Source organism: Schistocerca americana, chromosome 4 (genome assembly GCF_021461395.2).
Source record: "Schistocerca americana isolate TAMUIC-IGC-003095 chromosome 4, iqSchAmer2.1, whole genome shotgun sequence".
NCBI lineage: Eukaryota > Metazoa > Arthropoda > Insecta > Orthoptera > Acrididae > Schistocerca > Schistocerca americana.
The window spans coordinates 615610547-615633918 of NC_060122.1; the positions used below are offsets into that span (position 1 = coordinate 615610547).

Consider the following 23372-nt stretch of genomic DNA (forward strand, 5'->3'; position numbering starts at 1 on the left):
TCAGTATAATGTAAATATGCATTCTTTAGTAACACTATAACACTAAGTAAAAGAGTGAGCATGCTTTTACATTATTGTTTCACATACAAAACACTGCTGTGTATCAAATCGAATATCTGATGGTGGTGGTGGTTGTTGGGATGTTTAAGGGGGACTCAACAACTAAGGTCATCAGTCCCCCAGTCCAAAAACAGGCGAGACATAAAGTCGCGGAGCAGATAAAACCCCAAGGGGAAGGAGACTCCCCCCCCCCAGGCACTAAAGAACACAAATTAGGCAACGAACACTACAGAAAAGAAGAGTACAGACGAACACCAGACAGAAAAAAATTGAAGAAAAGAAGATGGCCGGAGACTGGTTGACTGACCACAAGAACAAAAAAAGGGAAAGAGTCAACCATCAGACGACACACCAAAACAGCAACAAATATTGAGAGACGCGAGGACAAAAGACACAGAATGGGAAAGGTGCAGGACCCCCTAAATGGAACCATAAAAAGGACTACCACGGATAAAATGTAAAACACTGTCAGCCATGCAGGCATCGTCGCATAAAATCAAAGGCAAAGTGCCCGGGAGATTAAAAGACTGCCGGAGGGTGCGCAGTCGGGGACACTCCAATAAAATGTGGGCGACCGTCAGCCGGGACCCACACCGACACAGGGGGGGATCCTCCTGACGCAAAAGATGGCCGTGCGTCAGGTAGGTATGGCCGAAGCGCAGCCGACACAAGATTACAGAGTCCCTGCGAGAAGGCCGCAGGGAAGAGCGCCACACATCGGTCGTCTCCTTGACAGCCCGCAGTTTATTCGGGGCTGTCATGCCACGCCACTCAACAAACCACATCCCAAGCACCTTACAGCCAGCGCAACACCAGCTGCTGATCGCGAGCCGTAAGGCCGATCTCCAAAGCTGGGGCGTCGATCGCCCCTTTGGCCAGCCTCGAATATCTGACTCATTGCTCTTTATTACACTATAAAATGCTAAACTACACAAAAGGTAGAACAAATTACAATTGCTTAGTGTGAGCAAATTCTGCTACCATGTGGCACATACGTGTAGTTCAGTTTTAACCAGACTTTGCACATGTCAATCCTTTTTCCACTGCATAAGGGAGAAACTGAAAAATTTTAGAATGAAATGGGCCTAAAAACAAATTTAATTTGCTTTTATTTGACAGCTACTTTCTCTGGTTTTGCAAGTTGAATGCTATATAATTTGCTCAAATAATTTGTTAATTATCACCATTTAAAGTTTTTGTGTGCACCAAAAATTAATCTTACTAAAGAACATTTCTGGCCTTTGATTTTGAATCATCGTTAAAGACTAAATCATGTGAAGATCAGCTTGGAAATGCATTTGGTAATGAAGCCCCATCTAAGGCAACAATTTGTAACTGAAATAATGAATCAAAAGTAATGAATTATTGAAGGATGTCCAAGAAATGCTGTCACTGATGAAAATACTTCTATAGTTCGAGCAAAGTTTGAAATGATTGAAGGACATCTTACAGATTTATTCAGGCAACATCAGGCATTTGTACGAGTCAAATTCAAAACATTTTACACAATAATTGGGCATGAGAAAAATGTTTTCCAAGGATTCCACATAAACTTACTCCCAATCAGAAAAAACAACATATTGATTGGTGCATAAAATCTCGGGAAAAATTCCAAGGTGGCGCTTCAAGTTTGGTTTGGAATGCCGTTACTGGTGATGAATCTTGGATTTATTGTTATGATCCAGAAAAGTCGACTTAAATAGGTCTTTCTAACTGAACGAAAGCCTATATAATTTTAATGAATTCACAGTGCTGGTAAGAAGATCCCCCCCCCCCCCACTCCCAAAAAGGGGGGAGGGCATACAGCTACTATAGCATTAGAAGACAGTTGTGCTGTTACAGCCAATTGGTACACAAATATCTGTTTAGCACAAATTTTTAAGGAAGTCTGAGAAAAGTTCCCAAAAATAAAAATTATTTTACATCACAATAAGGCGTCATCAAACAGTAAAACTAACTACTGAGTATCTGGATGCCCTAAATGTCAGCAATATGGACCCTCCACCATACAGCATGCACCTAGCACCATACGATTTCCTTTTATTTCCAAAAATTAAAGGCAAAATGCCTGGAATAACTTCTTTGTCATCTGATGAAGCTGTGGAACATTATAAAAACCTGGTTTCTGAAGAGCCTCAGGAAGCTTGGTATCACTCCTTTAAGGAGTGGTTCTACTGAATGGAAAATGTATTCATGTTAAAGGCAAATATATTGAAAAACAATAAACATCACTTACATTTTTAAAACTATTCCTTCTTTGATTTTCTTAAAATTTTCAGTGTCATCCTCATATAATGGCAGTTCTCTCACCATCTGGATTAACACCAGAATTATGGTGAAACACTGTTTCACCACCAACAATAGTACAACAGTAACTCATTGTCACATTACAGTGTTAAAATTACTGTACAGGAAATATATCAAAGGCTTTCAAATCTGTGAAAGCACAGTTAACATGGCCTCTATTAGTGACTTTCTTCAGTAGTTCATACTTTCATGGCTGGAATTTCTTATCAAGGTTTCAACTTTGCTGTCTGACATAATACTGTCATTTGTTGATATATGGCAGTGTGCGTAGATCTTTATATCACCTCCTAATACTGCTTTCAATTGTAAATCTTGTTAAAATTTGCTTCCACTTTCCTTATTTTCCAAACTCTACTGCAAAGAAAACTTTTTAATGAAATTTCAATTTTTCAAAAAGAACACTAATTACAAGGAGATATTTTTTTTTAAGTATGAATAAGGCAGAAACGGCAACAAGTAATTGTTTTACCATTTTACCCATGCTCTCAATTACAATGTTGGATGAGTTCTATTTTATACTATCGAGCAGAGTGGTAATCAGTTCTATTTTGCACAATCGAGCATAATGGTACAGAAGTTTCTGTGGTATTTTACATCATAAGTTTCTCCAAAGAATCATTCACTTATCTGCTACCATAAAAAGAAGAGATATTCTAGAAGACATACCTCAGATGGGTGGTAAATGAAATCAATGTCACTGAGCATACAGGTTACACAGTTTTAATTGTCCATGATACTGAGCAGCAAATAGAGCAAGCAAAACACTAAATTAAAATAATCTGAGGTCTATTTTGGAATACTAATAGATGTTACATTAAATTTTTGTGTTTCTTCTTGTCACTTAAAGCACTTATTGTCAAAGCAAAATTTTACTGTTAGAATTTTAAAACGTAACTTACAGCACATTCCTCAACACTGCCAGACCAGTCTTCATTATTTTGTAGGAATCCTGAGATTGCAGTTTTTAAAACTCTAGAGAAAACTTCAATCTGTTGTGCAGCAGTAGATATACTTGTTATCTCACCCTGGAAGCCTGCATCTGAAATAAGCTAAAGACATTTTGATTATCAGAACACTTTCTACCAATCACCTACATGCATCAGAAATAAAACGAAATTATTTGGTGACAACAAAAATGTTCTTCAAATGTAATTTAAAACATAGTTGCCAAAAATAATAAAACACTTATTCTATTTTATAGATACATATGAAAACAGATTATTAGAAGAATGACAATTCATAGTTTCTTGAATTACTATACCTGACACTGTCAACAGTCATGCATTGTCACAGAAGATCTACAGGATAACAATAGACAATGGCTTAACAAAACTTATTCGAAGTTCACTCAAACACAGAAGATTTTATGTGACATCCAGGGTCAACTAGTCGACTGAGATGCCAAAGAAATGGCGGGCAGTGTTATTTCACTGATGTTATTTAACATCTTTACCAACAACTAATCACTTCCAGCAAATGATTTGCCACTAGCAAGTCAAATAAAATCTTTTGAAGATGTTGAAGCCCACCTCACACACACACACACACACACACACACACACACACACACACACACACACTCTTCATATATATTGAGGGAGATGAGTGCCTATTACTCTAACAACCTACTTCGTCCAAACCCAGGTAAAACACAACTGTGTGCATTTCATCTTAAGCACACTCAAGCATGTTGCAAACGTGAAATCACATGGCAATGGATACAGTTAGTAAATAAGGCCAATCCAAAACATCTGGGAGTGATTCTGGATCATATTCCATATGCAAGCAACACTGGGAGAACATAGGAATGAAGGTGGAAGCCATGCATAACATCCTTCACAAGATCACTGGTCACATGATGGACTACAGATCACAAAACCCATGTTACAGTGCAGCAGAGTAAGGGTCCGCCATGGGAACATGGCGGACAAGGCATTAAACAAAATGTGCAGGCCTAATATTCTTGAGAATAACACTGTCTGGCCTCTCTGGAAACCCTTCCATCTGGGTATGAATAAAACTGGATCATTTGGAGGTCACTCGATCAACTTCATTCTGGAGATGGAAGGGCCAGGAGTAACCTCGAGAAATGGCACTTCCCTGTAGATACCACCAACTGTGACTATAGAGAAACACAAACCATGGCGCATCTAATAGATTTGTCAACTATGCCCCACATCTTGCACAGAAGATGACAATCTGCTTGTGACACTGAAGTTGCAAGATTTTGTACCTGAGAACCATAACTTGACAGTACTTTCTTTCATCTATTTGTAATGGTAATTACTAAGTATTGCTGTTGTTGAATTTGAATTAATAATATTTCTTATCTGCTTTGCCACGACCAAGCTGTCTCATCTTGTAATTGCGTTTATATTCTGTAATCCTGGTTGTAGTGGAATATTCCATCATTTCAATACACACTTTGCTGAAAATGTTTGGTATTCGGTAAACCCGTAACACTCCGAGTTTGCCTTCGGGTTATCTGAGGCTATCAGTGATTTTCTTGGTCAGTCTGTACACTGCCTTTAAGCAATATGTTCAAGAATATTGCCAATTCTGTCTGTAACCCTGCGGATTTATATGCACAGGCCATGTCCAAAATTACTTCTTTATATGTGTCAATTTGTGAGATTTTACACTTTGTCACACTTTTTATGTCCTTTGTGGAATCCCAATTGATCCTCAGAGGGCATTCCACATGTCATAGGATCATGTCTGAGGTGCCATGGCTTATATATTCATCCCATGTGTGTTACTAGCAGCTATTCAGTCACAATTTACTTTTGGGTAAGATAATGATTTGACACCTAATCTGTTTATGCCAGCTTGCAATACATACTGTTATACAGATTTTCACTGTTCTTCATGGCTGATGAGGAAGAGCAACTGGTAATCTGAATGATGGCATGCAGATTAGATGTTTCGTGAAGTCAACAAGACATTCCTCTCCGTGATTTCCCCTGATAATGGTATCATCCACACATCTGTACCACAAAGAAAACTCCCAGAGCATCAAGTCTAGGACCTGTTTTTGGAAGTGTTCTATAAAGAAACTGACAATCATTTGACTTTGTGGAATTCCCTCTTTCCAGCTTTCCAAAGAATTCAAATTTTTTCTTGTTTTTATTGAATTAACATTTCCTTTTCATTCAAAGATACTTACGGTTCCAAGTTTCCAATGTCATGCAGCTGCAATGGGACTTTGCATGTACTGTTATATGTTTCCACCCATGTAATTATTTCCATGCCTCCCAACACTTCCATGCAGTGCAACTGAATCAGACATGTTTTGGTGCACTTTTCTCAAATCAAGTGAGTGTTGTGATTGTCATTTGCCAACAACTTCAAACTTTTGGCAGCAGCAATATGTGTTTTGAAAATAAGCACATTACTTTTGATTTCAAGAATGAATTTTCACTCTGGAGTGAAGTGTGCACTGTTTTGATATTTCCTGCCAGACAGGAATTTGAACCTAGATCCTACACCTTTCATGGGCAAGTGCTCTACTGACTGAACTATCCAAACAATTCACAACCTGCACAGCTTTACTTCCACCAGTACCTTTTGAAAGGCAGGTCTAAGTTGGTAGCTCAGTCAGTAGGGAGTTTTCATTTGACAGGAATTTTGATACTCTCAGGAAGGACCTCACTGAAGGAGCTAATGTGTACACAGTTTTTTGTACAATATCTGCAGAGAAATTAATTTTTGTATGGTACATTCAAAAGATGGTACTGCACACAATCCAAAATGGCACTCTTCACAATGAACACTTTTTCTCTTCTTTTCTTTCCACTGACTTCTTTTTGCTGCATTACATTCAGCAGTTTCTCTTCTTAATAGATGAAACATGTTTAGGTAAATGTCATCCCACAACCTGTGTTATGGCTGACATTTGGCAAGTGACACACTTTTCATTGCTAAAGGAAGAATTCACAAATGCACCACATTTTTAAGTAAATTATCAAGTCTTCCAAATTTTCCACAAAGTGTCTTGTACAACAATTATAAATTCAGAACTAAAACATTCATCAGACAGCAAAATTGTTTTATGTAATATTTTCAAAGACATTTTCTTGTTGGCGTATAATTTGTATGATCTGGACAGCAAACAAATGTCACCCATTCTGTTATTGTATTCGAGAATAACTTCTGGCTTCATTGTCATTGTTTCTTCCTCTCAATTTGTTGTTGTTTGTCAGTGTCAATACTAGAAAGCTTGTAAACATTATTCGGTCTCCCTATCTTATCACCATCAATTTCTCACAGAAAGAAGTCTTAACTTTACCATTCTTGAGTTTTTCCTCCCTCACAGTAACTGGTACTTACTTTCCATTATTCATAACTTTGCTAAGACTGTCAGCATTTTCAGAGACAAGGAAATGAAATAACAGGGGACTTGGAAAATCTGTGGGTAAAAATGGTATCCCCTTTGCCAAAATATCCTTCAAGCAAAGACAAAATGAGTTTCACTGCAAGATGATATTGACTATATTGCAGTCCAAATGCAGCGTACTTTCCTGTGTCTATTATAAAAGTGACATCAACAGCCGAAACTTCCTGGCACATTAAAACTGTGTGCCGGAATGAGACTCGAACTGGGGACCTTTGCATTTTTCAGGCAAGTGCTGTACCAACTGAGCTATCCAAGCGTGACTCCCGACCCATTCCCACAGCTGTACTTCTGCCAGTACCTCGCCTTCTACCCCTCAAACTTCACAGAAGCTCTCATTCTGGTGACATCAATAGCCACTATGTGCTTCGCACAAGCAAGATGATTTCATCCCAGCATGTTTTACTGGTGTACACTGTGTTATAGAAAGCCACCACTTCCAAAGTAAATGAGGCTTATCAGTAGATAATTCTCGTTCTGGACTATGTCTCCTCAAATTCTTTACTGCAGATAGTCAATTACAGTTTTCAATTTGTATAATTTAGCACAAATACCACTGCCTTTTGAATAAAAACTGTTGTAATTAAAATAAGAAAATTCAAACTAAATCTACTTTCAGATAATCGGTATTCCAAGAATGTTTCCAAGAGTAATACATTTCAAAATATGACTTCAGAACTGTTTGTTGAAGGAAAAATGAACAAAAAATACAATTATTTATTGTTTGTTGGAACTCATCTGTGTACAAGTAATCATTGTTTCACTGTGACTAAATGTGAACTTACGAACTGTTTAGCATATTTGTTCATCTAATCATCATTGTTAACAACATATCATCAAAAAAGAAAGCAAAAATATCAAGTTATTTTCAGAGGATCTGCAAAACAATTTTTTACACTTGGTGCGCCTGCAAAAGAAAATTTACTCCAATTCCCACTACAATTAACACACCATGTTCTTGTCAGCAGTCAACACATCTTTGATATCATCTCCAACACTTGACATTCCTGTATCGCTGCCATTAAAGCCCTCATCACTGCTGTCTTCTATACTGCATGAAAAGCTTTCACTAGACCGATCATTGCCACTTTCATTTAGTAATCTTTCAATGTCTTCATCATACAAGATGAGGATGAGGCAAGCTTCGGCATATTTACTCCAGTCTGAAAAATTAGTCTACTACCTGGTGAAATAATTGTTTCACACAACAGAAAACACCAGCATTACATGCCAATCTGAAGATGAAGCTTACAGCATGTAGTGTGGCTTTTGAAGCTGATATAGAAACGACTGCAGACCCGAGAGCCGTTTGTAGAGCGCATAGTGCAGCAGCAACAGGCAGCCCGAACTCATTTCAGAGAGTACACTTGGCAAGGCAATGAAGGCACTATGCCCACCGGAGTCCAGTTCTCAAAGCAAGGCAGCAATGCTGCAATGGATTCTGAGCCCAACTCATGGAGCATACCTACCTATCATGATTACAACTGTCATTCAACTCCCCCACCAAAAGTCTACTTTTGCTCTTTCTAAATTGTCAACTTTTTTTGACAATAGCTGTCTGTAAATGTATCTGGAATTCAGATATCATAGTCTGCTGACTTAATTTTCCACCTGTACTGCACCATGTTTGATCTACGTCGACACTCAGTGTGATCCTTTTTTTAAAATTAGTCTTCATTGTCCCTATGATTTATTACAGAAAACTGTTCTACAGGATACGTTTCGCTTTTATACTACATACTACACACTTTTACAAACACAGTTATGTAATATTGCTACTGAATATAGTTTCAGGCATACTAACCTTTATTGTGAAATTCAGCATAAGGCAATCTGGATATTCTTCTGCAAGTCTGTATATTAAAGAACGCCACGTGGGGTGGTCTATCATTTCAGTTAGCCATGCAGGAGTCTGTTGGCGTAAAAAAAATGAAAGGAAAAAAGGTTACCACCTATGTCCATACACAAGTCAGTCATTTAGTGAGACCCTAATAAGCATCGATATACACTGTGGCTTACCAAATGATCAACAAAAAAGAATTCACCCGTGCTTTCCTTTGTACAAGATGTAATATAAAGAAAAGAAGAGGAAAAATCTTGGTACACACCATTACCAATGACATATATTTAAAAGAAAATTCCAAGCATTACATGCCAATCTGAAGAAATATACACAAAAGTTTTTACCGTATCATAGGATGAACATACAGAGTTTTAATGAAATACAGCCAGTAACTGGTAACACCTACAATATCTTAACACATCACGGAGAGCTCTGTAGCATCCGAGGAAAGATGAAGTGTTGCTGGAAGGTAAGTGAATCATATTTACAAATTTTTTAATTACTTGTTTTAGTAATTCAATACCTTTCAAATCAGGTAAAGCACTTTCTGGCAAATGACTGAAAATCATCATGTTGGTCATTGACAAATTTCCCAGAGAATTTTGATTTCATAAAAATGAAGGTCACTGAAAGTAAGATAACTGAGTGCGCACGCACGCACGCACGCACGCACGCACGCACACACACACACACACACACACACACACACACAAACACACACACACACACAGCGAGTCCAGTTCAGTTGTTTGACGCATTTCCAAGAATGGTGACCATTCAGTTAATGTTCAGTTCAGCCTTCACAATATCAGGTGCAGAAGTATGGAAATGAAATGAGCGTATGGCGTCAGTGGCCAGGAGTTCCCAGGTGGGAAGTTTGGCCGCCAAGTGCAAGTCTTATTGAGTGCGATGCCACATTGGGCGACTTGCGTCTCGACAACGTGGATGAAATGATGAGGAGGACAGTAAAACACCCAGTCCCTGACGGAAGAAAATCTCCCACTGCAGCCAGGAATTGAACACGGGGGGAGGGGGGTGCAGTGCATTCCTACATGCTGACCATTCAGCTATTGGGGGATGGACTGCAGAAGTATAAAACCAGAATTTGGTTGCAATAACTACACATCTGTTGTTTGAAACTGATAAATACCATTTTATCCAAAATAATCTCCATTGCTATTTATATATTTCTCTCAACTCTCCAGCAGGCTATGAATGCCATGCCAAAAAAAAATATTCCTTCTTTTGAAGTGAACCAGTCAGCGAGCCATTTTCCTCCATTTTCATACAAACTGAAGCGATGTTCAGTGAGAGCGTGTTCCATTGATGCAAACAGGTGATATCGGATGGAGCCAAGTCTGGAGAATAAGCTGCATGCTCTAGTATTTCCCAAATGAATGCCTCAATTGTTTCCATGACCCATTTTGCTGTGTGTGATGGGGCGTTATCATGGAGCAATATGACTGTGTTGCCTTTTTCCTATTCTGGTCGTTTTTCAAGTAATGTTCCGTTTAAATCGATTATTTGCTGTTGGTAGCAATCAGTATTAACGGTTTCACCAGGTTTTAGCAGCTCATAATAGATGACACCCTTCTGATCCCACCAAACACAGAGCATTGCCTTCTTTCCAAAGCGATTTGGTCTTGCAGTGGATGTCGATGGTTTACCTGGATTCACTCATGATTTACAATGCGTAGGACTCTCAAAATATATCCATTTCTCATCATCTGTCACTATTCGATGGAAAAATGACTTTCTTTTGTATCTGGCAAGCAGCATTTCACAAATAGTCTTTCACTTTGCTTGCTGTGTTTCATTCAGTTCGTGCGGACCCCTTTCTGCACCTTTCCCATAGCTTTCAACCAAAGAGAAACGGCTGTCTGCATCACATTCAATTGTTCCACGAGTTCCTGTTGAGTTTCAGTATCAACTCATCCAATAAGGCCTGTAATTTGTTGTATTCAAACTTTTTCAGTGCTTTCTCACGCTCGTCATTTCTCACATCAAAATCGCCACTTTTGAATTTTTTGAACCACTCGAAACACCATGTTTTCCCAAGAGCATGTTTGCTGAAAGCTTCGACAAGTGTTCAATGTGATTCTGTAGCAGTTTTCTTCAAATGATAACAGAAAACCGATGCTGTCCATAAATCGTAGTTCATAGGCACAACACTGGAAATGTTTAAGGGTTGGAAACAGATACCGACGTATGGAACTTGGGTTACTGCATGCTGACATTTGTCGTCAGTCATTACATGAAGCAGATGGTGCTGCAGAAGCGGTCTCACAGGCCTACACTGACGGCCGGCACCATCTATAGGGAAATTCCAGTTTCATACTTCTACACCTGGTATTTGAAGGCTTTGTATTTTAGCTTTAAATTTCCAGTCCTCTACCAGAGGTCTAGATCCACCTAGACAAATACAATTTCTGAGTATGCCCCTCTTCATAGTTCTTTGTCACTATGAACACTCCCACAGTTTAAATGTAGCACTGCCATATTTCCCTCTCCCCCAATAGTAATCTTAGTCAGTGGCAATTCCCATAATTTTGAGAGCTTCAACATAGAATGTGACTTTCCATTCTTACTGTTAAAAAGTGTCTGAAGGATACTGGATCGACTCTTTAGTGATGTGTATGCGCCCACCAGTACATGGCCTTTTACATATGGCTGTCAGCTAACAGTTGCACAACTTTTCGGTGACAGTCAAAAACCTGTCAATAGGGCTTAACGATCTTTCTGTCCAGCAACACAACTTTTCTGTTGGACCACCACAGCACTGACTGTGTGTACACAAATGTAACTCATATCTTTTCTCATATAAATGAAAAGTTATTTCACTTAAAGTTGTGTTTTTGAGCATGGCCTTAGTGTATTGGATACAGATTGGTAACATAATAAGAGTCGACCCAGTCATCTTCTTCCTGCGTTGTGAGTGGCGGTCTCAAAGGAGCTCATTATGTGCTGATAACATTATAATTTCAGTCTTAAATATCAAATCAGCCAATGAAAAAAGTAAAAAAATTTTGTAGTTAAGGAACAGATACTGTTACAATGCTGATTCTAACAATTTCTCAAGAATGATCTTTATTGTCAGAATCCAGTAATGGTGCAAGCATATCAGAGTCCGATTTTATTACAAGTGTTAGAAATACACTTTGATTTATGTTCCAAAAACCCCGTTTATTTTATGTTACGAGGGGGGACCCAAAAGAAACGGGAATTGGGCTGAAATGGGGAGGGAGTGTGGGGGAATCCACTGTTTGACCAAGAGTCCGTTATGGTCATGACACCTGAGTCAGTGTGTGAAGTTGTGTCGCTGTGAGTGCATCGGTTTGCCAATGATAGTGTTTTTTTAACAACTTTTTCCGTATCAGCGAAAACGTAATGGCAGATTGTCGACAGCGACGCGCAGCTGTGAAATTTTATTTCCTGTTGGGGAAATCGACCACAGAAACTACTGTAATGCTTAAGACTGCATATGGGGATGCTGTCCTAAGTAAAACTAGAGTCTATGAGTAGTTTTCATGTTTTAAAAATGGAGAAATGTCAATTGAAGACCAACCCCTTTCAGGACACTCCTAAACGTCAAGAGGTGACGAAAACATTGACAAAATCAATGCCCTCGTTCATGAAGACCATCACAGAACCACTGGTCAAGTCTGTGAGATGTCTGGAATATTATGGAGATCAATTCAGAGGATTTTATCCAAAGATTCACACAGGAGAAGGGTTGCAGCTAAATTTGCTCCTCACCTCCTTACAGGAAGCAAAGGGAGCATCGACTTCAGGCATGTTTTGAGCTTCAAAATCAGCTCAAAGAGGACCCTGAATTTTTTTCCGAGGTGACTGCTGGTGATGTATCACGGTGTTATGGATACGACCCTGAAACAAAGCAGCAAGCAAAGCCAGTGGAAAACAAGTGGTTCTCCTCACCCCAAAACAAACTCGCCAAGTGAAGTCAAATATCAAATTTCTTCGATTGCAGAGGTGTTGTGCATATGAGGTTCATTTCCCTGGGTCAAACTGTCAACCAGGAGTTTTCCTTGGAAGTTTTGAAAAGATTTGGGGAGAGTATCCAGAAGAAAATGGCAGATCTTTGGTGCACAGTCAACTGATTCTTCCACCATGACAATGCGCTGACCCACACTGCCCTCTCCGTAAAGCAGTTTTTGACCAAAACCGGCAGGAGACCGAGTGTCCACTCCCAGCCCCCTCCTCACTGGATCTAGCCCCCTGTGTTTCTTTTTGTTCCCCAGCCTCAAAAGGGACACAAAAGCAAAATATTTTGCCACTGGGGAGAAAGTAAAACAAAAATCGCTGGAAGGCAAATAGTAAATTTAAAACCTGTTTTCAACAATGGAAGTATCGTTTGAAGAAGTGTATTGTGGTCAATGGAGAATACATTGAAGGTGATCAAAATTTGGTATAAAAAATATTAAGAAATAAAGATGTTATGACAAATTTCCTGCCCCCCTTTTTTTGTCCTCCTCCATATGTTATTTGATACAAAATCCTTCTTAAGAAGTGATGAATCAGTTGCACTGGATGCAGAGGCATTTTTTTAATTATTATTTTAACCAGTTGCGCCATTAGAAAGAATAATAATCAAAGAAGGGCAATGCAAAGTTCTTTGTGGAATATAAATAATGTAAAGAATAAAGCAACTACTCGCCTTGTGAAGTTGAGGTGTCGAGTCGTCAAAAGGCACCAAAACATGCGTGAAAACATTGCTAAGCTTTCGGACAATGGCCTGAAGAAGCAGCATCACTTTCAGTTTCATTTACATGCTTATTGAGCGCTCAAAGCCTCAAATATATGGTGAGTTGTTACTATTACTCCTTCCATTAATTGTATATCAAAACTGAAGTAGGAGAGGAATGAACTTAGGAAGAAAAATTCCATCTTAAAATTATGCAATTACCATCAAAAAAGCATAAAGAGGTAACACAAAATACCATACGTACCTCACCTTCTTCCGTGAATATTGTGTCCGCCTTCTTTGGATCAAATGTCTTCAGTATCATATCCTTTACATGATTTTCTACCATTGCCTGAACGTCTGTAACTGTTAGTCCTGTAAAAAACAAATCTCTGTTAGCCTTTATTTCTGAAACAACAGCACAACTCATTACAATGTTATATTCCTGATTCTGTACAGATAAGGAAGTCATACAAAATTATATTCATCAACCACATCTAATCACTGTAATCTAAAGCATGGGTGCTACTTTGGAAATGTTTCAGTCATCTAAGAGAACCCAACATTTCACTTCAAAAATAACAAGATGATTAACATTATTTCTAAGAAATCCTCAGACATGCCCTTTGATAATCAAGAAAGATGTAGCGCAGTTCTGTGTCTGACTACATAAAATGGAGCATATACAATGTGAGCAGTAGCAACAGGAAAGATTTACAGACTTTTGGTTGCTTATTACTGTAGTCGTGTGCTTGCCACACTTGTGAAAAGTAAAATATCTTTAAATCTTTTATTCCAATCAAGCTGGTCCTATTTTTGTGGATGGTGTGTATAAAACTAGCTTTGTATGTTGAAACGTCTTTTGTGGTGTTTTACACACACACACACACACACACACACACACACACACACACACACACAAGGGTGATTTGATAAGTCTGGTAAAAAAGCAAGGAAAAAAATGTTTGTTTCACAAACAACTCACCTTACTTCTCAACACAGTTTCCTTTGAAGGAAATACACTGATGAACCAAAATATTATGACCATTTACTTAAAAGTGTGTTGGTCTGCCTCAGGAACGCAATCCAGCAGGATTCCGAGTGCCATGAAGTCGACGAGTACTTGATAGGTTTAAACAGGTTAGTGGCACCGGATGCCTACACATGTTATGTACTTCCCATAATTTACGGCCGGTGGTTTAAGGGCAAGGAGCTGGGACCCGACAGCGGCCCAGTTGGGTTTCATCGGATTCAGATATGGACATCCGACTTCTTGAAGTTTGGAAGGTAGGAGACGAGATACTGGTAGAACTAAAGCTGTGAGGATGGGGCGTGAGTCGTGCTTGGGTAGCTCAGATGGTAGAGCACTTGCCCACAAAAGGCGAAGGTCCCAAGTTCAAGTCTTGGTCGGGCACACAGTTTTAATCTGCCAGGAAGTTTCATCCGACTTTTTGTCACCTACCCATGATTTCAGCATTCTTCAACTACTTTCCATAGGTGCTCATAATAGTAGCATGCGACAGCTGACCAGCTTTGCCATTTACGAGATGCTCGCTTCCAAGCACTGGACCACAACAATCGCTTTTGTCAAAATCACTTAAGTCTGTGGATTTCAACAACTACGCCACTTATCATTGTTAGAATGATTACCAATCTGTCTCTGCTTTGCTCATACACTTCTCTTACCGAGTCACATACCCTCAACACCATCACACACCGTACAACCTCGTACTGGTCAGTGGTCATAAGGTTTTGGCTCATCAGTGTACAGCTTTTTCATCCCATCGGACAAATAGGTTGCGTCAAACTCTGCAAAATACTCATTGACTGCAACTATCACTTCCCCATTTGATGAAATTTCTTTACACCAAGACAAAGTTTAAAGTTACAGAATAGGAAGAAGTCACTTGGGGCTTAAGTCTGGTGAACAGCATGGATGAGGAACCAATTCAAATCCCAATTCATGCATTTCCGTCATTGTTATTACTGACATGTGGGTTGGTGCCGTATCCGGTGAAAGAACACTTTTTTACGTATCCAATTGGCCTTTTTTTCAACTAGCACAAGTTTCAAACAATCATATAACAAAGCATAATAGGTTCCAATTACAGTTCCGCCTTTTTCGAAGCACTCTGTGGGAATTATTCCTCAGAAATTCCAAAAAAATGGTGGCCTTCACTTTACGAACTGACAAAATGTTCTTTGCCTTCTTTGATGCACTTTTACAAATCTTTGTCCATTTTCTTGCCTGCTCTTTTGACTCTGGTGTGTAACGATGAACCCATGTTTCACCAAATAGTCACAAACCAGTGAAAACGTGTCACAGAATACAATTACAAATAGCCAGACATTGTGCTGAAATTTTGTGCCGGATGTATTTTTGGTTGACTGAACAATCACAGCATCCACCTCACAAACACAACATCATAGCCAATTCTTCATGGAGGATATTATGCATTCACTCATTTGAGATGCCTATAACCTCAGCAATTTCACAAACTTTAATTAAACAGTCTTGCATTAGTACAGCATTGGTTTTTGTCAATGGTCTCAAATGTGGTCTCTTCAACTGAACAGCCAGGGTGTTGCTCATCTTCAGTGCTTGTCCAATCAAGGTTAAATTCATTAACTCAAAAGCAAATGGTTTTCACTGATGGTGCATAGTTCATGTGAAATTCATCCAAATCTGTTTTGATTTGTGTGGCTGCACAGTCCTTCAAATGAAAATGTTTAATAATAGCATGCAAATCTGTTTTCTACATTTCTAACTGCAGTCATCACACTGACCAATTCAGACAGATGACGACAATGAACTGTACATTGTTGAAATTTTTTTTATATGATCCTTGAAGTCATCAAGTTACCAACCATGAAGACACTACAAAAAGATACCACTCTTTCATGGAAATTTACCTGACTTAATCCAGTCTCTATCTTCCCCTATAGTTTTTACTCTCTACGGCTCCCTCTGCTACCAAAGAAATCAGTCCCTCATGTCTGAATGCATGTCCTATCACCTTGGCCTTGTTCTTGTCAGTTTTCTTCCTGCTTCCCTTCTTCCTCACTGATTCTGCAGAGAAATTCCTCATTCCCTATATTATCAGTCTAACTAATTATCGTTATTCTTCTAGAGCAACACATCTCAAACATATCAATTCTCTTCTTATCTGGTGTGAGGGTAGAGAATTTGGCTGAATTAAATTAGGAAATTTTCCCATAAACATTAGGGGTGTGAAATTTTCTATATAATCAATGTTTATAAATGAACAAATGTGTATAAAATAATTTGATTATAATTTCTATTATAGTTAACTGCTACAGAAACACGTTATTTATACACTGCTCTGCAAAACCAGATAGATAAAGTAACATAACATGTTAACAACTCTGTGAAAGGAAAAAGGATGGGAGCATGTTGCCAGAGATCTCCCAGTTATGCACAGATAGCTGGATGTCACACAACAGAGGAGGTCACCGTGACTACAGTGCCAAATGTGGCTGGCTATGCAAAATGAGGCAAGTGAAAGAATCAGGTGGGGGGTGGGGGTGGGGGGGAGTGTACCCATCAGCAGGCAGTTACAGTGCACTGTGTTGGTAGTGGTCATTACAACACCACCTGGAGACAACATTTGGATGACTTCTTCATTGGTGAAGAATCTTTGGGAAACCAGAAGAAGGATGAGGCATGACGAGTGTACCCCAGGAGGTTGGTATGGCTCACAGCATTATTTCATGTGCATGGGGAACCACAGGCATTGCTGTCCGAATAAGAGGAAGTGGTCAACCACAGCAGTAGATAACTGTTACATTATGCAACACGCTAGACGGGACTCACATCATATAACGGGTGCCATTTCAACCACATTTAACAGAATTGAAAGGCACACAATTTCAGGCGACCGCATGGAAGGGTCTCTGCCCAATGACCTGAAGTCACGTTCCATTGATACCTGCACATCAGCAGTATCATTTGCGATGGTGCCAAGAGTATAGGGACTTTACCAAGGAGTGCAGTTGTATGCTCTTCTTGAACAAGACCAGATTCAGTCTGAGTAATGAAGCTGGATGTTCTGTTGTAAGGCAATAGGTGGGAACAAGTAATGCACACGGGAACATTGATGGTTTTGGGGGCTGAGATGTCATATTGTGTGTGTGTGTGTGGGGGGGGGGGGGGGGGGGGGGCATAGTGTTGCATGGGTGCACTGACCTCCAAATCTTTTAACACAGCACATGCATCAGTTGATGTTATTGTGACACTCTTCTCCTTCCAAATGCACGTCTTTTCAGGGGTGCATTCACTCCTGGCTTCATTTTTATGGATAACAATACACGAACACAGCAAACAGTGCAAGCTGAGGATATTCGATGGATGGCCTGACCTACCTGTTCCCAACTTAAATCCCATAAAGAATGTGTCAGATGCATTGGGAGATGTATTACAGCACGTCCACATGTGTCACTGTCCATCCAACAGTTGTCAATTGTGCTGGTGGAGGAATGGAATGCCCTGCCACAAGAACTTCTCATCAACCTTGTGGTCAGTATAGGTGCATGTTGCAGAACACGCTTTGCCACCTGAAGCGATCACATACCCTATTAAGAATCAGGTCCCATTTTTTGAATGTTCTGGGGACCATCATAAATCACAGTTGACTTCAGAGTAATTGTTGTCATTGAACAAAAGTGTTATATCTGTTTGTCTCACTGCAAATTTCTTTCAGTTACCTCTGTACTATACTGCGGCATTTCTTTCTACGTGTGGTCCAAGTTTCATTGGGCTATATTACTTGACAGTGTCACATCACGTAAAAGTTACTTTCATCTTTTTTTGCACACAAGTGAATGTATGTGATATACTGCATTAGCTCAAATATTTGTTTTGTGTTTTATTATTTGTTTGAAGTACTTCTTGAGTAACGTGTGGCAGATGGAGTTCATCAATATGCATTCCTATGTTTTGACAGGTGCTACATAGAGCTTTCAACACTGTATGGAGGGGCAAGGAAGAGTTCAGAGCAATGCATTACAAGCATTGTCAATGAAGAAGTTTTTCAACCACATCAATAACAAGACATATTTGGAACTACTCCCACAGTCTGTGACTCACTTCCATTCAACACTGTGTATGGAAGTGAAATCTCTTTCTAAAACTAAGCCTGTTGTGTGATACTAGTTGAATTATTTATGCCATGAATGTCTTTGTCACCTTTGCTAGTTTGCTATTTACGCCCTCCTTGCTCTGCCTGTCATGTGTTATTTTGCTTGTAAGGTAGAAGCATTCCTTTACTTTATCTACTTCATGGTCACTAATTCTTATGTTAATTTTATCGCTAAACTACCAATCAGTTTCTTCTTTCTTTGGTTTACTCTAAATTCATATTCTGTACTCATTAGACTGTTCATTTCACTCAAGAGGTCCTGTAAATTGTTCCTCACTTTCGCTAAGGATAGCTATGTCATCACCTAATCTTATCACTGATATCCTTTCATCCTGAACTTCAAACCTACCTCTGAACATTTCTTTTATTCCTGCCATTGCTTATTCAATACACAAGCATTAAGGAGTGAAAGGCTGCAAATCCCCCCCATTAAAAAAAAAAAAAAAAAAAAAAAAAAAAAAAAAATCGAACTGATTTGATGCAGGCAGCCACAAATTCCTCTCTTGTGCCCATCTCTTCTTATCAGAGTAGCACTTGTAACTATGGTTCTCAAACCACATATTTCTTGGACTACCTAGCATCTCTTTATATTGATGTGAAAAAAATGTTACAGTCATTGCCCAACACGAAATTGGTGCCACGCAAGTGATGTGGTAAGGAATTTGCATACACATAGTAGCAGCTAAAATATACGCTAACAATCATGAATGTTGCTACATAGGTAAATAATTCTAAGTAAAGGTACTAGGTTGGGCCATAACAATTTACTTATGTTGTCAACACACACTACTAGATCAAAAATACACATGGTTTGTCTAAAACTGTAGTAGTTAATGCCTGATAAATAAATATTGTTGCATAGAGAGACACACGATATAATCATCTACGTAGCTGTGCTTTTACTCTCAATGTTACATATTTAAAGTATTTTTTTTTTCTTATTGTCTTGTCGGTGAATCCCAAAAACCATGAGATTACTTATAATGCATGTAATAGCTGCAAATGTGTCATTATGACAAAAGAATAGCCAATGGCCAACGATAAAATTTGAATTCTAGCGACAATTAATTATTTCCACTTAATTATGTTCACATGGAGGGAGAAAAAATGAGATTAAAAGGACAAATATTTTTTATACACATACTGGGAAAAACTTAATATATAATTAACAAAATCATGCATTCAGAAGCAACCTCGGACAAAAGTGTCTAGTAGGTTTGAGGGCTGACACCAGAGTGATCATTTTATTCATTCAAGTCTTTATCCTGCAATTATACAGAAATTCCATGACATAACATACTCACAGTCTTTGTTATTCATAGTAATTGTATTTGTTACACAAAAATGTATTTATAACTAATATTTTTCATGTTCAAAACAAGTATTGGTGGAGAGTTTTCTTATTCCAAAATAATATTTCATTATTGATAGCACATTTACATACATAAATATGTATAGTTTTCTTCATTATTGACGCAGTTCACTTGTGGTTATCATAACATTTTACTACAGTTATAGAAGACTTCTCAGGAGACAGTTAACCTCAGAATGAGGATCTCTGAAACAGCAAAACTGGTCACCTGCTCATGTGCTTATGTCATAAGCATCTATTGGAAGTGTTTGGAGGGTAGCGAAACCACAAGTAGACAAGAAGGTGTTGGACACCACACCTCTTCACCCAATGTGGAGGTCGGGGGCTTGACACCAGAGCACCACTGTTCAGCACACACTGCTGAATATGGGGCTCCACAACAGATGAGCCTGACATGTTTCCACCCAACCATATCATAACTGGACTGCGGATCAATTGAAATGTCGGATGGTAAGATGCATGAGGTTTCTTGTTACACCAGGTTGGTGGTCAAGATAAGTAACCATCCAGGGGAACAGCTGATCAAAACAATACACCATGCCATGGATACAGGTCAACATAGACAGTATTATGCATTCATCTATCTTCCATAGGACCCGTGGTAGTAACTGAAGGCATAACGACAGCTGTGGACTACAAGAACATTATTGCAAGCCCTTTGCACCCCTTCTTGCTTGATCTCTTGCCCAACGGTGATGGTGTCTTCCAGCAGGCAACCGTGCATATCACAAGGCCAGAATTGTGCTACAGTGGTTTGGGCAGCATGACAGTGAACTCATCCAGATGTCTTGGCCTTCAAATTTGCATGATCTGAACCCAATGGAACACATCCGAGACACTGCTGGGCAACAGCTCCATGCCCACAAACAACAGCCCATAATTTATGGGAAATGTGCGACCTGCGCTGTCATCTGGTGCTACATATCTCCGAAAAACTTCCAATGACCTGTCAAATCCATGCCATGCAGAACTGCTGCTGTATTGCATTTCAAATGTAGACCAATACACTGTTAACTCTTTAACTGCTCTGGACATGTTAACGTGTGCACCTTTGTACCTGTCCCTGTGTGCTCTGAATGTGTTGATGCGAGCCACCAGTCCTTCTACCTGGTACTCTGAACGTGTCTATGCGTAGACACATTCAGAGTACCAGGTAGAAGGACTGGTGGCGCGCATCAACACAGTCAGATCACACAGAGACAGGAACAAAGGCGCGCGCGTTAACACGTCCAGAGCAGTTAAAGGGTTAAACACATGGTCATAATGCTTTGGCTTATCACCTTATGTGGATAACGTGCCTTCTTATAACATTTGTTTGAACCACTGGTACTCCATCATTTAATTAACATAGGCACTAAATATAACCCTGCCAGTATGTAGTATCCTGAACTTACCTGCAGTAATTAACCATTCAGCTAGAAGATTTGCCATCTGAGCCACAGCACTGTAATTGATAGAAAGCAGCTCAATGACCTGTTCTGGGTTTCCACCAGCCTGAAAATATCTGTCAATTATATAAAAAAAATGTTCAAGATTAAAACTGAATTCAAAGCTTTTTTAACACTTATAGTATCAGTGATGAATGGAAAAAATAAACAGTTTATTCAAGTAAGTTTCCAGTTGTAAACAATATGTGATAAATCTTTGTAATGGATGGTTATCAGGGCTCCTGCAGTTCAGTATGAAATGAAAACCAAAATACCTACAGCCATTACTTTTTTGTTTAGTTTATTTATGCAACCAGTTTCGGAGTTCCATTATGCCACCTTCAGGCCCCTTGACCAAACTAAACAGGGAGGATTTCAGTCTCATGTGCTGTCATAACAGGAGCCAATATTTTGTAACTAGTATCCATGGATCTCTGGTTCCAATGATACTATCGCTTTGTTCATCAACCAATGACTGTCAGTATAACACAAGAACATCCAAAGACTTTTATTTCCATCTTTGGACACTCTGATTTCAATGTTGTTCTGACAGTTGTTGATTTACGAACAAACGGATAGTGTCATGTAAACCAGAGAACTACAGACACCAGTTACTGCCTCCTGTTAGCTACCTGTTATGAGTGCACACAAAATTGGATTCCTCACAGTTTGCGTTGGTCACAGGGCCTGAATATAATGTAATGGAACAACAAAACTGATTGCATAAATAAACTAAATGCAAAAGTGCCAGCTGTAGGTGTTTTACTTTTCATTTCATGTGTGTTAAAATTCTACTAAAAACAATGAAAATCAGACACCATAAAGTATTATTAAATATTTATAAAATGGAAATTTTATAACTATTAGAAATTTATATCCTTGGGAGATAAGAGGATTAACCTCCTCCTCATACAAGTCTTCATACTGCATGTAGATCCACAACCTTATCTGTGAAAAATTTGGGGATCTAGGGTAGATTCTGAAGGCAAAATCTCATGGAAGCTACTGAATACCAACCATTGTTTACCTTTGTAATAGCTACTCATATATTGCAAAACTACTGAGCAACACACTTTCGAATTTGGCTGGGAAATGTTTCCACTAAACAGCTTACTTTCCCTTTGAAGAGTGTAGTAGTAATAATAGTAGTTGTTCTTGTCCAGTCTGAAGACTGGTTTGATGAAATTCTCCCTGCTACTCTAATCTGCATGAGCTTGTTCATCTCCAAATAAGTACTGCAATATACAGCTTCCTGAATTTGCTTACTGTACTCGTCTCTTAGACTCCCTCTGCAATTTTTACACTGAGCACTTCCCTCAAATACTAAATCAGTGATCCCTTGATGTCTCAGAATGTGTCCTATCAACTGATCCATTCTTTTGGCCAAGATATACCACAAATTTCTGTATCTACAATTCCATTCATTTTGATATGTGATTGCTGCATCTAACCTTCAGCATTCTTCTGTCGTATCACATTTCAAAAGCCTCTATTCTCTTCTTGTCTAAACTGTTTATTGTCCATGTTTCACTTCCATATGTGGCTACAATCCAGACAAATACATTCAGAAAAGACTCCACCTAACACTTAAATCTACATTTGATGCTAACATATTACTCGTAATGCTTTTTCCTGCCATTGTGCAATTTACATTTTATATCCTCTCTTCTAATTCGGCCATAAAAAGAAAACAGGAATGCAGGTAAGGTACTATTAACAGCATGGTGAATGCTACTCCAGTCTGGTCACAAACACCTATCCAATCAAAGGCAGGGCTACCTGTGAAACCAGTAATGTAATCTACAAGCTAAGTTGCAACAACTGTGCTGCAGTTTGTGTGGGCATGGCAACCAACAAGACCCATCCTGTTTGTGGGCACACTGCACAACATGACATCCTTCATTTCAACAACTGCTTCACAGCCTGTGCCATATGGATCCTTCCCACCAACACCAGCTTTTCTGAATTGCAGAGGTGAGAACTCTCCCTACAATATATCCTATGTTCTTGTAACCCTCCTGGCCTCAACTTTCGTTAGTCATTGTTCTCAGCCATCCTGCTCCTTCCCTGTTCCCATTTCAGCTCTACATAGTCCTCATTCCACCAAGC

At 39.1% G+C, this 23372-nt stretch overlaps 1 protein-coding gene across 1 annotated transcript in view; it reads right to left on the minus strand.

The window, feature by feature from the left end:
* The window catches only part of LOC124613232 (negative elongation factor D), a 200659-nt gene that overhangs the window by 131717 nt on the left and 45570 nt on the right, over positions 1-23372 (minus strand). Inside the window, exons 5-8 of the mRNA XM_047141906.1 lie at positions 21231-21340; positions 13571-13680; positions 8565-8672; positions 3267-3416 (exon numbers count right to left, since the gene is read on the minus strand). Coding sequence (XP_046997862.1) covers positions 3267-3416; positions 8565-8672; positions 13571-13680; positions 21231-21340 — 478 coding nt within the window. The remainder of the gene's footprint in view (positions 1-3266; positions 3417-8564; positions 8673-13570; positions 13681-21230; positions 21341-23372) is intronic.